Source organism: Salmo salar, chromosome ssa17 (genome assembly GCF_905237065.1).
Source record: "Salmo salar chromosome ssa17, Ssal_v3.1, whole genome shotgun sequence".
Classification (NCBI taxonomy): domain Eukaryota; kingdom Metazoa; phylum Chordata; class Actinopteri; order Salmoniformes; family Salmonidae; genus Salmo; species Salmo salar.
The window spans coordinates 9,912,126-9,927,904 of NC_059458.1; the positions used below are offsets into that span (position 1 = coordinate 9,912,126).

The window sequence follows — 15,779 nt, forward strand, 5'->3', positions numbered from 1 at the left end:
TGTATTATCCTCAAAGCGGGCAAAGAAGGTGTTTAGTTTGTCTGGATGCGTGATGTCCGTGACATGGCTAGTTTTCTTTTTGTAGTCCGTTATTTACTGTAGACCCTGCCACATACGTCTCGTGTCTGAGCCGTTGAATTCCCGGCCCCACTTTGTCCTTGAACCGGCATTTTGATTGCCTTGCGGAGGGAATAACTACACTGTTTATATTCAGCCATATTCCCAGACCTCTTTCCGTGGTTAAATGCAGTGGTTTGCGCTTTCAGTTTTGCACGAATGCTGCCATCCATCCACGGTTTCTGGTTAGGGTAGGTTTTAATAGTCACAGTGGGTACAACATCTCCAATGCACTTCTTTATAAACTCACTCACAGAGTCAACGTATAGATCGATGTTATCTGAGACTGACCGGAACATATCCCAGTCCGCGTGATCAAAACAATCTTTAAGCGTGGATTCCGATTGGTCAGACCAGCGTTGAATGGTTCTAGTCACTGGTACATCCTGTTTGAGTTTCTGCCTATAAGACGGTAGGAGCAAGATGGCGTTGTGGTCAGATTTGCCAAAGGAAGGGTGGGGGAGGGCTTTGTATGCATCTCGGAAGTTAGAGTAGCAGTGATCGAGTGTATTACACCCGTGCGTGGTGCAGTCAATATGCTGATAGAATTTAGGTTGCCCTATTCTCAAATTTGCTTTGTTAAAATCCCTAGCTACTCTAAATGCAGCCTCAGGATATATAGTTTCCAGTTTACATAGAGTCCAGTGAAGTTCCTTGAGGGCAGTCTTGGTGTCTGCTTGAGGAGGAATGTACACCACTGTGACGATAACTGACCAGAATTCTCTTGGGAGATAATATGGCCGGCACTTGATTGTAAGGAATTCTAAATCGGGTGAGCAGAAGGACTTGAGTTCCTGTATGTTATGATTACACAAGTCATTAATCATGAAGATACACCCCCGCCCTTCCTCTTCCCAGAGAGGAGTTTATCTCTATCGGCGCGATGCATGGAGAAGCCCGGTGGCTGAACCGATTCCGACAACATATCCTGAGAGAGCCATGTTTCCATGAAACAGAGGATGTTACAATCTCTGATGTCTCTCTGGAAGACAACCCTTGCTCGAATTTCATCTACCTTGTTGTCTAGAGACTGGACATTGGCGAGTAGTATACTTGGGAGCAGTGGGCGATGTGCAGGTCTACGGAGCCTGACCAGCAGGCAGCTCCGTCTGCCCCTTCTGTGGTGCCGTTGTTTTAGCTCGGCTTCTGGGATTAGATCCATTGTCCTGAGTGTTGGTCCAGAGGATCCGTTTCGGGAAAGTTGTATTCCTGGTTGTAATGTTGGTAAGTTGACGTCGCTCTTATATCCAATAGTTCTTCCCGGCTGTATGTAATAAGACTTAAGATTTCCTGGGGTAACAATGTAAGAAATAATACATAAAAAAACTAAATAGGACTCGAAGCGAGGCGACCATCTCTGTCGGCGCCATCTTGTTGTTCCAGTTTTTCCTCTGTCAGGATATCCCCAGGCAGGCGGCAATTTCCTCTATTCAAATATCTCCATCACGACAGACAAACATTAGGGAAAGAGAATAACATTCAAAGGTTTTTATTTTCCCAGAACTTAATTTTTATTACTAGAAAAACATACTATTTAGTTAACTATCTAGTTTGCATTTCTATTAAAAAAAATACTATTCCCTCGGCAGGTAAATCATGACAAACGTGACAATAGATAAACAAACTTCTGTTTCCAGCTAAAACTGTAGGCACCAACACATCTGAAATCCCTACTGTGACTAATACTTCAATCAGTCAGGATCTGTTTTGTGGTCACAAAGCATTCTGCGTGGTTCAGCTGGTGGGACTAACAATCCCTTTTTTTCATGTGTGCTTTATTGACAAATAGATTAGAGTGGGAGATAAGTGAGGAGGAGACAGTGAGAAGGGAGCACGCAGGGATTAGAACCCTGGTCGCCAGCAGGGAGCTGCATATGTGTATGGAGCCGAAAGTGTTACCACTGGACCACAGATCTTTGCACTACAGGATGTTTTTAACAAGCTGTTGATTTTACCAGGTTGGATGCAAGATCACTGTGTTGCTCTTCATTTACTTCCTGGCAACCAACTACTACTGGATCCTGGTAGAGGGGCTGTTCCTCCACAGCCTCATCTTCATGGCCTTCTACTCGGACACCAAATACCTGTGGGGCTTTACCCTGATTGGATGGGGTGAGCTGCTCTGCCGTCTTAGAAACGCATGCGGTCACCCAATCACAACAGCGCTCATGTTGTTGACGGCCACCTGTTACTATAGCTGCTATTCAAAATAGGAAAAGCACAACGACATATGAGTTTGCTTGTTGCAGGTGTGTGGGGCTAATTTTATATCTTAAAAGAAGAAACAAAAATCTCACTGCTCTTGCCATTTATCAATTGAATGTATTCAGCGTACTGAAGATCTTAAGACCGCAATAAGCAATCACTGTCCTCTCTAATTACAGGTGTCCCTGCTCTCTTCGTCGCCGCCTGGGCTGTTGTCCGGGCAACGCTGGCAGATGCACGGTGGGTGAGAGTGACACGCCGCCCCCTGATTCACCTACCATATCCGTGTTCCACATACACCTCCAGCAACACACTTTAAGTGGTGGAGCCCATGGCAGCATGCAGGAGCCTGCTGAGATGAACTCTGTGCATCAGCAGTCTAGGCTCCCCACAAACATCTGGTTTGGAGACAGGTTCTCCCGAGGGGTTGCAGAACTCTTGTTCTCATTGTCAGCGGCCTACTTGCCTTATTGTTGCAGCTGCACACCTTTGCCTCTTCCTCACAGTTGCTGTGCATGCGGAGAGCCCTGAGTCTGGCAAGAGAGACTACACTTTTGTTGCACCTCGGCATGCACTGTTTTGAGAGCAGTAAAGAACTTCTGCAGTACAAATGTACTCTAATCTCTCTCTCTCTCTCTCTCTCTCTTTCTCTCTCTCTCTACAGATGCTGGGAGTTAAGTGCGGGTAACATTAAATGGATCTATCAAGTTCCCATCCTTACAGCCATTGGTGTAAGTGACTTCAATTGCAGTATAATACATGATAATGCCTCTCCCCAATTCATCAATCATTGCCAATGAGGCGAGAATCCGGTCATTTGCGTCCATTACTAGAAGGTTACATTGCTGACTCCTATCTTGGTTTAAAAAAAGCGTTTTATTCTTAGTACAGCTGAATTCATGTTCAAGTTTTAGCACCTTTGGTCAAGCTAATAGCTTAGTTTGCTCTGCACATCTCCACAACTGGAGTCTCTGGGTGAAGTTCTTATTTCGGGAGATAAAATAAATAAATTAAATAAAGACACAAATAAGAGAGAAGTTGAAAGCCAGGTGCCAAGAAATGCTGACATACAAAAAAGAAGTGCTGGTCCTCACAAAGATCTGGTGGCTTTTTATCATGCATAAACTACTTGCTGTAGCTCCCAGACTGTAACTCTTGTTATGCATAATACTCTTGAAGAACTCAAATCCGAAGAGAGGATTTAATCTGCTTTTCTCTTGGCCAGAAGCTTCTGCCCCTTGGAAGAGTGGAGTGACACCTTGCTCCCTGGTGTATACCTGTCCCTGCTCCCTAGTGGCCTAGTGACTCCCTGGTGTACAGTATACCTGTCGCTGCTCCCTAGTGGCCTAGTGACTCCCTGGTGTACAGTATACCTGTCCCTGCTCCCTAGTGGTCTAGTGACTCCCTGGTGTACAGTATACCTGTCCCTGCTCCCTAGTGACTCCCTGGTGTACAGTATACCTGTCCCTGCTCCCTAGTGGCCTAGTGACTCCCTGGTGTACAGTATACCTGTCCCTGCTCCCTAGTGGCCTAGTGACTCCCTGGTGTACAGTATACCTGTCCCTGCTCCCTAGTGACTCCCTGGTGTACAGCATACCTGTCCCTGCTCCCTAGTGACTCCCTGGTGTACAGCATACCTGTCCCTGCTCCCTAGTGACTCCCTGGTGTACAGTATACCTGTCCCTGCTCCCTAGTGGCCTAGTGACTCCCTGGTGTACAGTATACCTGTCCCTGCTCCCTAGTGGCCTAGTGACTCCCTGGTGTACAGTATACCTGTCCCTGCTCCCTAGTGGCCTAGTGACTCCCAGGTGTACAGTATACCTGTCCCTGCTCCCTAGTGCCCTAGTGACTCCCTGGTGTACAGTATACCTGTCCCTGCTCCCTAGTGGCCTAGTGACTCCCTGGTGTACAGTATACCTGTCCCTGCTCCCTAGTGGCCTAGTGACTCCCTGGTGTACAGCATACCTGTCCCTGCTCCCTAGTGCCCTAGTGACTCCCTGGTGTACAGTATGCCTGTCCCTGCTCCCTAGTGGCCTAGTGACTCCCTGGTGTACAGTATACCTGTCCCTGCTCCCTAGTGGCCTAGTGACTCCCTGGTGTACAGTATACCTGTCCCTGCTCCCTAGTGGCCTAGTGACTCCCTGGTGTACAGTATACCTGTCCCTGCTCCCTAGTGGCCTAGTGACTCCCTGGTGTACAGTATACCTGTCCCTGCTCCCTAGTGGTCTAGTGACTCCCTGGTGTACAGTATACCTGTCCCTGCTCCCTAGTGGCCTAGTGACTCCCTGGTGTACAGTATACCTGTCCCTGCTCCCTAGTGGCCTAGTGACTCCCAGGTGTACAGTATACCTGTCCCTGCTCCAGGCCTAGTGACTCCCAGGTGTACAGTATACCTGTCCCTGCTCCCTAGTGGCCTAGTGACTCCCTGGTGTACAGTATACCTGTCCCTGCTCCCTAGTGGCCTAGTGACTCCCTGGTGTACAGTATACCTGTCCCTGCTCCCTAGTGGCCTAGTGACTCCCTGGTGTACAGTATACCTGTCCCTGCTCCCTAGTGCCTAGTGACTCCCTGGTGTACAGTATACCTGTCCCTGCTCCCTAGTGGCCTAGTGACTCCCTGGTGTACAGTATACCTGTCCCTGCTCCCTAGTGGCCTAGTGACTCCCAGGTGTACAGTATACCTGTCCCTGCTCCCTAGTGGCCTAGTGACTCCCTGGTGTACAGTATACCTGTCCCTGCTCCCTAGTGGCCTAGTGACTCCCTGGTGTACAGTATACCTGTCCCTGCTCCCTAGTGGCCTAGTGACTCCCTGGTGTACAGTATACCTGTCCCTGCTCCCTAGTGGCCTAGTGACTCCCTGGTGTACAGTATACCTGTCCCTGCTCCCTAGTGGCCTAGTGACTCCCTGGTGTACAGTATACCTGTCCCTGCTCCCTAGTGCCCTAGTGACTCCCTGGTGTACAGTATACCTGTCCCTGCTCCCTAGTGGCCTAGTGACTCCCTGGTGTACAGTATACCTGTCCCTGCTCCCTAGTGACTCCCTGGTGTACAGCATACCTGTCCCTGCTCCCTAGTGACTCCCTGGTGTACAGTATACCTGTCCCTGCTCCCTAGTGGCCTAGTGACTCCCTGGTGTACAGTATACCTGTCCCTGCTCCCTAGTGACTCCCTGGTGTACAGCATACCTGTCCCTGCTCCCTAGTGACTCCCTGGTGTACAGTATACCTGTCCCTGCTCCCTAGTGGCCTAGTGACTCCCTGGTGTACAGTATACCTGTCCCTGCTCCCTAGTGGCCTAGTGACTCCCTGGTGTACAGTATACCTGTCCCTGCTCCCTAGTGGCCTAGTGACTCCCTGGTGTACAGTATACCTGTCCCTGCTCCCTAGTGCCCTAGTGACTCCCTGGTGTACAGTATACCTGTCCCTGCTCCCTAGTGGCCTAGTGACTCCCTGGTGTACAGTATACCTGTCCCTGCTCCCTAGTGGCCTAGTGACTCCCTGGTGTACAGCATACCTGTCCCTGCTCCCTAGTGGCCTAGTGACTCCCTGGTGTACAGTATGCCTGTCCCTGCTCCCTAGTGGCCTAGTGACTCCCTGGTGTACAGTATACCTGTCCCTGCTCCCTAGTGGCCTAGTGACTCCCTGGTGTACAGTATACCTGTCCCTGCTCCCTAGTGGCCTAGTGACTCCCTGGTGTACAGTATACCTGTCCCTGCTCCCTAGTGGCCTAGTGACTCCCTGGTGTACAGTATACCTGTCCCTGCTCCCTAGTGGCCTAGTGACTCCCTGGTGTACAGTATACCTGTCCCTGCTCCCTAGTGGCCTAGTGACTCCCTGGTGTACAGTATACCTGTCCCTGCTCCCTAGTGGCCTAGTGACTCCCTGGTGTACAGTATACCTGTCCCTGCTCCCTAGTGGCCTAGTGACTCCCTGGTGTACAGTATACCTGTCCCTGCTCCCTAGTGGCCTAGTGACTCCCTGGTGTACAGCATACCTGTCCCTGCTCCCTAGTGGCCTAGTGACTCCCTGGTGTACAGCATACCTGTCCCTGCTCCCTAGTGGCCTAGTGACTCCCTGGTGTACAGTATACCTGTCCCTGCTCCCTAGTGGCCTAGTGACTCCCTGGTGTACAGTATACCTGTCCCTGCTCCCTAGTGGCCTAGTGACTCCCAGGTGTACAGTATACCTGTCCCTGCTCCCTAGTGGCCTAGTGACTCCCTGGTGTACAGCATACCTGTCCCTGCTCCCTAGTGGCCTAGTGACTCCCAGGTGTACAGTATACCTGTCCCTTCTCCCTAGTGACTCCCTGGTGTACAGTATACCTGTCCCTGCTCCCTAGTGACTCCCTGGTGTACAGTATACCTGTCCCTGCTCCCTAGTGGCCTAGTGACTCCCTGGTGTACAGTATACCTGTCCCTGCTCCCTAGTGGCCTAGTGACTCCCTGGTGTACAGTATACCTGTCCCTGCTCCCTAGTGGCCTAGTGACTCCCTGGTGTACAGTATACCTGTCCCTGCTCCCTAGTGGCCTAGTGACTCCCTGGTGTACAGTATACCTGTCCCTGCTCCCTAGTGGCCTAGTGACTCCCTGGTGTACAGTATACCTGTCCCTGCTCCCTAGTGACTCCCTGGTGTACAGTATACCTGTCCCTGCTCCCTAGTGACTCCCTGGTGTACAGTATACCTGTCCCTGCTCCCTAGTGGCCTAGTGACTCCCTGGTGTACAGTATACCTGTCCCTGCTCCCTAGTGGCCTAGTGACTCCCTGGTGTACAGTATACCTGTCCCTGCTCCCTAGTGGCCTAGTGACTCCCTGGTGTACAGTATACCTGTCCCTGCTCCCTAGTGGCCTAGTGACTCCCTGGTGTACAGTATACCTGTCCCTGCTCCCTAGTGGCCTAGTGACTCCCTGGTGTACAGTATACCTGTCCCTGCTCCCTAGTGGCCTAGTGACTCCCTGGTGTACAGTATACCTGTCCCTGCTCCCTAGTGGCCTAGTGACTCCCTGGTGTACAGTATACCTGTCCCTGCTCCCTACCTAGTGACTCCCTGGTGTACAGTATACCTGTCCCTGCTCCCTAGTGGCCTAGTGACTCCCTGGTGTACAGTATACCTGTCCCTGCTCCCTAGTGGCCTAGTGACTCCCTGGTGTACAGTATACCTGTCCCTGCTCCCTAGTGGCCTAGTGACTCCCTGGTGTACAGTATACCTGTCCCTGCTCCCTAGTGGCCTAGTGACTCCCTGGTGTACAGTATACCTGTCCCTGCTCCCTAGTGGCCTAGTGACTCCCTGGTGTACAGTATACCTGTCCCTGCTCCCTAGTGGCCTAGTGACTCCCTGGTGTACAGTATACCTGTCCCTGCTCCCTAGTGGCCTAGTGACTCCCTGGTGTACAGTATACCTGTCCCTGCTCCCTAGTGGCCTAGTGACTCCCTGGTGTACAGTATACCTGTCCCTGCTCCCTAGTGGCCTAGTGACTCCCTGGTGTACAGTATACCTGTCCCTGCTCCCTAGTGGCCTAGTGACTCCCTGGTGTACAGTATACCTGTCCCTGCTCCCTAGTGGCCTAGTGACTCCCTGGTGTACAGTATACCTGTCCCTGCTCCCTAGTGACTCCCTGGTGTACAGTATACCTGTCCCTGCTCCCTAGTGGCCTAGTGACTCCCTGGTGTACAGTATACCTGTCCCTGCTCCCTAGTGGCCTAGTGACTCCCAGGTGTACAGTATACCTGTCCCTGCTCCATAGTGGCCTAGTGACTCCCAGGTGTACAGTATACCTGTCCCTGCTCCCTAGTGACTCCCAGGTGTACAGTATACCTGTCCCTGCTCCCTAGTGGCCTAGTGACTCCCTGGTGTACAGTATACCTGTCCCTGCTCCCTAGTGGCCTAGTGACTCCCAGGTGTACAGTATACCTGTCCCTGCTCCCTAGTGGCCTAGTGACTCCCAGGTGTACAGTATACCTGTCCCTGCTCTCCTAGTGACTCCCTGGTGTACAGTATACCTGTCCCTGCTCCCTAGTGGCCTAGTGACTCCCTGGTGTACAGTATACCTGTCCCTGCTCCCTAGTGGCCTAGTGACTCCCTGGTGTACAGTATACCTGTCCCTGCTCCCTAGTGGCCTAGTGACTCCCTGGTGTACAGTATACCTGTCCCTGCTCCCTAGTGGCCTAGTGACTCCCTGGTGTACAGTATACCTGTCCCTGCTCCCTAGTGGCCTAGTGACTCCCTGGTGTACAGTATACCTGTCCCTGCTCCCTAGTGGCCTAGTGACTCCCTGGTGTACAGTATACCTGTCCCTGCTCCCTAGTGGCCTAGTGACTCCCTGGTGTACAGTATACCTGTCCCTGCTCCCTAGTGGCCTAGTGACTCCCTGGTGTACAGTATACCTGTCCCTGCTCCCTAGTGGCCTAGTGACTCCCTGGTGTATACCTGTCCCTGCTCCCTAGTGGCCTAGTGACTCCCTGGTGTACAGTATACCTGTCCCTGCTCCCTAGTGGCCTAGTGACTCCCAGGTGTACAGTATACCTGTCCCTGCTCCCTAGTGGCCTAGTGACTCCCTGGTGTACAGTATACCTGTCCCTGCTCCCTAGTGGCCTAGTGACTCCCTGGTGTACAGTATACCTGTCCCTGCTCCCTAGTGGCCTAGTGACTCCCTGGTGTACAGTATACCTGTCCCTGCTCCCTAGTGGCCTAGTGACTCCCTGGTGTACAGTATACCTGTCCCTGCTCCCTAGTGGCCTAGTGACTCCCTGGTGTACAGTATACCTGTCCCTGCTCCCTAGTGGCCTAGTGACTCCCTGGTGTACAGCATACCTGTCCCTGCTCCCTAGTGGCCTAGTGACTCCCTGGTGTACAGCATACCTGTCCCTGCTCCCTAGTGGCCTAGTGACTCCCTGGTGTACAGTATACCTGTCCCTGCTCCCTAGTGGCCTAGTGACTCCCTGGTGTACAGTATACCTGTCCCTGCTCCCTAGTGGCCTAGTGACTCCCAGGTGTACAGTATACCTGTCCCTGCTCCCTAGTGGCCTAGTGACTCCCTGGTGTACAGCATACCTGTCCCTGCTCCCTAGTGGCCTAGTGACTCCCTGGTGTACAGTATACCTGTCCCTGCTCCCTAGTGACTCCCTGGTGTACAGTATACCTGTCCCTGCTCCTGGCCTAGTGACTCCCTGGTGTACAGTATACCTGTCCCTGCTCCCTAGTGGCCTAGTGACTCCCTGGTGTACAGTATACCTGTCCCTGCTCCCTAGTGGCCTAGTGACTCCCTGGTGTACAGTATACCTGTCCCTGCTCCCATCCTAGTGACTCCCTGGTGTACAGTATACCTGTCCCTGCTCTAGTGGCCTAGTGACTCCCTGGTGTACAGTATACCTGTCCCTGCTCCCTAGTGGCCTAGTGACTCCCTGGTGTACAGTATACCTGTCCCTGCTCCTGCCTAGTGACTCCCTGGTGTACAGTATACCTGTCCCTGCTCCCTAGTGACTCCCTGGTGTACAGTATACCTGTCCCTGCTCCCTAGTGGCCTAGTGACTCCCTGGTGTACAGTATACCTGTCCCTGCTCCCTAGTGGCCTAGTGACTCCCTGGTGTACAGTATACCTGTCCCTGCTCCCTAGTGGCCTAGTGACTCCCTGGTGTACAGTATACCTGTCCCTGCTCCCTAGTGGCCTAGTGACTCCCTGGTGTACAGTATACCTGTCCCTGCTCCCTAGTGGCCTAGTGACTCCCTGGTGTACAGTATACCTGTCCCTGCTCCCTAGTGGCCTAGTGACTCCCTGGTGTACAGCATACCTGTCCCTGCTCCCTAGTGGCCTAGTGACTCCCTGGTGTACAGTATGCCTGTCCCTGCTCCCTAGTGGCCTAGTGACTCCCTGGTGTACAGTATACCTGTCCCTGCTCCCTAGTGGCCTAGTGACTCCCTGGTGTACAGTATACCTGTCCCTGCTCCCTAGTGGCCTAGTGACTCCCTGGTGTACAGTATACCTGTCCCTGCTCCCTAGTGGCCTAGTGACTCCCTGGTGTACAGTATACCTGTCCCTGCTCCCTAGTGGCCTAGTGACTCCCTGGTGTACAGTATACCTGTCCCTGCTCCCTAGTGGCCTAGTGACTCCCTGGTGTACAGTATACCTGTCCCTGCTCCCTAGTGGCCTAGTGACTCCCAGGTGTACAGTATACCTGTCCCTGCTCCCTAGTGGCCTAGTGACTCCCTGGTGTACAGTATACCTGTCCCTGCTCCCTAGTGGTCTAGTGACTCCCTGGTGTACAGTATACCTGTCCCTGCTCCCTAGTGGTCTAGTGACTCCCTGGTGTACAGTATACCTGTCCCTGCTCCCTAGTGGCCTAGTGACTCCCTGGTGTACAGTATACCTGTCCCTGCTCCCTAGTGGCCTAGTGACTCCCTGGTGTACAGTATACCTGTCCCTGCTCCCTAGTGGCCTAGTGACTCCCTGGTGTACAGTATACCTGTCCCTGCTCCCTAGTGGCCTAGTGACTCCCTGGTGTACAGCATACCTGTCCCTGCTCCCTAGTGGCCTAGTGACTCCCTGGTGTACAGCATACCTGTCCCTGCTCCCTAGTGGCCTAGTGACTCCCTGGTGTACAGTATACCTGTCCCTGCTCCCTAGTGGCCTAGTGACTCCCTGGTGTACAGTATACCTGTCCCTGCTCCCTAGTGGCCTAGTGACTCCCAGGTGTACAGTATACCTGTCCCTGCTCCCTAGTGGCCTAGTGACTCCCTGGTGTACAGCATACCTGTCCCTGCTCCCTAGTGGCCTAGTGACTCCCTGGTGTACAGTATACCTGTCCCTGCTCCCTAGTGACTCCCTGGTGTACAGTATACCTGTCCCTGCTACCTAGTGGCCTAGTGACTCCCTGGTGTACAGTATACCTGTCCCTGCTCCCTAGTGGCCTAGTGACTCCCTGGTGTACAGTATACCTGTCCCTGCTCCCTAGTGGCCTAGTGACTCCCAGGTGTACAGTATACCTGTCCCTGCTCCCTAGTGGCCTAGTGACTCCCTGGTGTACAGTATACCTGTCCCTGCTCCCTAGTGGCCTAGTGACTCCCTGGTGTACAGCATACCTGTCCCTGCTCCCTAGTGGCCTAGTGACTCCCAGGTGTACAGTATACCTGTCCCTGCTCCCTAGTGACTCCCTGGTGTACAGTATACCTGTCCCTGCTCCCTAGTGACTCCCTGGTGTACAGTATACCTGTCCCTGCTCCCTAGTGGCCTAGTGACTCCCTGGTGTACAGTATACCTGTCCCTGCTCCCTAGTGCCCTAGTGACTCCCTGGTGTATACCTGTCCCTGCTCCCTAGTGCCCTAGTGACTCCCTGGTGTACACTATACCTGCCCCTGCTCCCTAGTGGCCTAGTGACTCCCTGGTGTACACTATACCTGTCCCTACTCCCTAGTGGCCTAGTGACTCCCTGGTGTACAGTATACCTGTCCCTGCTCCCTAGTGGCCTAGTGACTCCCTGGTGTACAGTATACCTGTCCCTGCTCCCTAGTGACTCCCTGGTGTACAGTATACCTGTCCCTGCTCCCTAGTGGCCTAGTGACTCCCTGGTGTACAGTATACCTGTCCCTGCTCCCTAGTGGCCTAGTGACTCCCTGGTGTACAGTATACCTGTCCCTGCTCCCTAGTGGCCTAGTGACTCCCTGGTGTACAGTATACCTGTCCCTGCTCCCTAGTGGCCTAGTGACTCCCAGGTGTACAGTATACCTGTCCCTGCTCCCTAGTGGCCTAGTGACTCCCTGGTGTACAGCATACCTGTCCCTGCTCCCTAGTGGCCTAGTGACTCCCTGGTGTACAGCATACCTGTCCCTGCTCCCTAGTGGCCTAGTGACTCCCTGGTGTACAGTATACCTGTCCCTGCTCCTTAGTGGCCTAGTGACTCCCTGGTGTACAGTATACCTGTCCCTGCTCCCTAGTGGCCTAGTGACTCCCTGGTGTACAGTATACCTGTCCCTGCTCCCTAGTGGCCTAGTGACTCCCTGGTGTACAGCATACCTGTCCCTGCTCCCTAGTGGCCTAGTGACTCCCTGGTGTACAGTATACCTGTCCCTGCTCCCTAGTGACTCCCTGGTGTACAGTATACCTGTCCCTGCTCCCTAGTGGCCTAGTGACTCCCTGGTGTACAGTATACCTGTCCCTGCTCCCTAGTGGCCTAGTAACTCCCTGGTGTACAGCATACCTGTCCCTGCTCCCTAGTGGCCTAGTGACTCCCTGCTGTATACCTGTCCCTGCTCCCTAGTGACTCCCTGGTGTACAGTATACCTGTCCCTGCTCCCTAGTGGCCTAGTGACTCCCTGGTGTACAGCATACCTGTCCCAGCTCCCTAGTGGCTTAGTGACTCCCTGGTGCACGGTATACCTGTCCCTGCTCCCTAGTGGCCTATTTTTTTATTTTATTTTTTATTTGACCTTTGTTTAACCAGCCAGGCAAGTTGAAAACAAGTTCTCATTTACAACTGCGACCTGGCCAAGATAAAGCAAAGCAGTTCGACAACATACAACAACACAGAGTTACACATGGAGTAAAACAAACATACAGTCAATAATACAGTAGAAAAATAAGTCTATATACAATGTGAGCAAATGAGGTGAGATAAGGGAGGTAAAGGCAATAAAAACGCCACGGTGGCGAAGTAAATACAATATAGCCATTAAAAATGTGCAAAGTAGAAAGTAGAAATACTGGGGTGCAAGGGAGCAAAATAAATAAATACAGTAGGGGATGAGGTAATTGTTTGGGCTATTTATAGATGGGCTATGTACAGGTGCAGTGATCTGTGAGCTGCTCTGACAGCTGGTGCTTAAAGCTGGTGAGGGAGATAAGTGTTTCCAGTTTCAGAGATTTTTGTAGTTCGTTCCAGTCATTGGCAGCAGAGAACTGGAAGGAGAGGCGGCCAAAGGAGGAATTGGCTTTGGGGGTGACCAGAGAGATATACCTGCTGGAGCGCGTGCTCCGGGTGGGTGCTGCTATGGTGACCAGCGAGCTGAGATAAGGCGGGACTTTACCTAGCAGATGTAGATGACCTGGAACCAGTGGGTTTGGCGACGAGTATGAAGCGAGGGCCAGCCAACGAGAGCGTACAGGTCGCAGTGGTGGGTAGTATATGGGGCTTTGGTGACAAAACGGATGGCACTGTGATAGACTGCACCCAATTTGTTGAGTAGAGTGTTGGAGGCTATTTTGTAGATGACATCTCCGAAGTCAAGGATCGGTAGGATGGTCAGTTTTACGAGGGTATGTTTGGCAGCATGAGTGAAGGATGCTTTGTTGCGAAATAGGAAGCCAATTCTAGATTTCTTTGGATTGGAGATGTTTGATGTGAGTCTGGAAGGAGAGTTTACAGTCTAACCAGACACCTAGGTATTTGTAGTTGTCCACATATTCTAAGTCAGAACCGTCCAGAGTAGTGATGCTGGGCGGGCGGGCAGGTGTAGGCAGCGATTGGTTGAAGAGCATGCATTTAGTTTTACTTGTATTTAAGAGCAGTTGGAGGCTACGGAAGGAGAGTTGTATGGCATTGAAGCTCGTCTGGAGGGTTGTTAACACAGTGTCCAAAGAAGGGCCAGAAGTATACAGAATGGTGTCGTCTGCATAGAGGTGGATCAGAGACTCACCAGCAGCAAGAGCGACATCATTGATGTATACAGAGAAAAGAGTTGTCCCAAGAATTGAACCCTGTGGCACCCCCATAGAGACTGCCAGAGGCCCAGACAACAGGCCCTCCGATTTAACACACTGAACTCTATCAGAAAAGTAGTTGGTGAACCAGGCGAGGCAATCATTTGAGAAACCGAGGCTGTTGAGTGTGCTGATGAGGATGTGGTGATTGACAGAGTCGAAAGCCTTGGCCAGGTCAATGAGTATGGCTGCACAGTATTGTTTCTTATCGATGGCGGTTAAGATATCGTTTAGGACCTTGAGCGTGGCTGAGGTGCACCCAAGACCAGCTCTGAAACCAGATTGCACAGCGGAGAAGGTACGGTGGGATTCGAAATGGTCGGTAATCTGTTTGTTAACTTGGCTTTCGAAGACCGTAGAAAGGCAGGGTAGGATAGATATAGGTCTGTAGCAGTTTGGGTCAAGTGTCCCCCCCTTTGAAGAGGGGGATGACCGCAGCTGCTTTCCAATCTTTGGGAATCTCAGACGACACGAAAGAGAGGTTAAACAGGCTAGTAATAGGGGTTGCAACAATTTTGGTAGATCATTTTAGAAAGAAAGGGTCCAGATTGTCTAGCCCGGCTGATTTGTAAGGGTCCAGATTCTGCAGCTCTTTCAGAACATCAGCTGACTGGATTTGGGAGAAGGAGAAATGGGGAAGGCTTGGGCGAGTTGCTGTGGGGGGTGCAGTGCTGTTGACCGGGGTAGGGTTAGCATGGCCAGCTGTAGAAAAATGCTTATTGAAATTCTCAATTATAGTGGATTTATCGGTGGTGATCGGTGGAGTTTCCTATCCTCAGTGCAGTGGGCAGCTGGGAGGAGGTGCTCTTATTCTCCATGGACTTATTGGCCTAGTGACTCCCTGGTGTACAGCATACCTGTCTCTGCTCCCTAATGGCCTAGTGACTCCCTGGTGTACAGTATACCTGTCCCTGCTCCCTAGTGGCCTAGTGACTCCCAGGTGTACAGCATACCTGTCCCTGCTCCCTAGTGGCCTAGTGACTCCCTGGTGTACAGCATACCTGTCCCTGCTCCCTAGTGGCCTAGTGACTCCCTGGTGTACAGTATACCTGTCCCTGCTCCCTAGTGGCCTAGTGACTCCCAGGTGTACAGCATACCTGTCCCTGCTCCCTAGTGGCCTAGTGACTCCCTGGTGTACAGCATACCTGTCCCTGCTCCCTAGTGGCCTAGTGACTCCCTGGTGTACAGCATACCTGTCCCTGCTCCCTAGTGGCCTAGTGACTACCAGGTGTACAGCATACCTGTCCCTAGTCCCTAGTGGCCTAGTGACTCCCAGGTGTACAGTATACCTGTCCCTGCTCCCTAGTGGCCTAGTGACTCCCTGGTGTACAGTATACCTGTCCCTGCTCCCTAGTGGTCTAGTGACTCCCTGGTGTACAGTATACCTGTCCCTGCTCCCTAGTGGCCTAGTGACTCCCTGGTGTACAGTATACCTGTCCCTGCTCCCTAGTGGCCTAGTGACTCCCTGGTGTACAGTAATCCTGTCCCTACTCCCTAGTGGCCTAGTGACTCCCTGGTGTACAGTATACCTGTCCCTGCTCCCTAGTGGCCTAGTGACTCCCTGGTGTACAGTATACCTGTCCCTGCTCCCTAGTGGCCTAGTGACTCCCTGGTGTACAGTATACCTGTCCCTGCTCCCTAGTGGCCTAGTGACTCCCTGGTGTACAGTATACCTGTCCCTGCTCCCTAGTGGCCTAGTGACTCCCTGGTGTACAGTAATCCTGTCCCTACTCCCCTAGTGGCCTAGTGACTCCCTGGTGTACAGTATAC

At 52.4% G+C, this 15,779-nt stretch overlaps 1 protein-coding gene across 1 annotated transcript in view; it reads left to right on the forward strand.

The window, feature by feature from the left end:
* LOC106575088 (parathyroid hormone 2 receptor) overlaps positions 1-15,779 on the forward strand; it is a 54,713-nt gene that overhangs the window by 22,604 nt on the left and 16,330 nt on the right. The window contains exons 7-9 of the mRNA XM_014151269.2: positions 2,076-2,229; positions 2,502-2,562; positions 2,987-3,053. Coding sequence (XP_014006744.2) covers positions 2,076-2,229; positions 2,502-2,562; positions 2,987-3,053 — 282 coding nt within the window. The remainder of the gene's footprint in view (positions 1-2,075; positions 2,230-2,501; positions 2,563-2,986; positions 3,054-15,779) is intronic.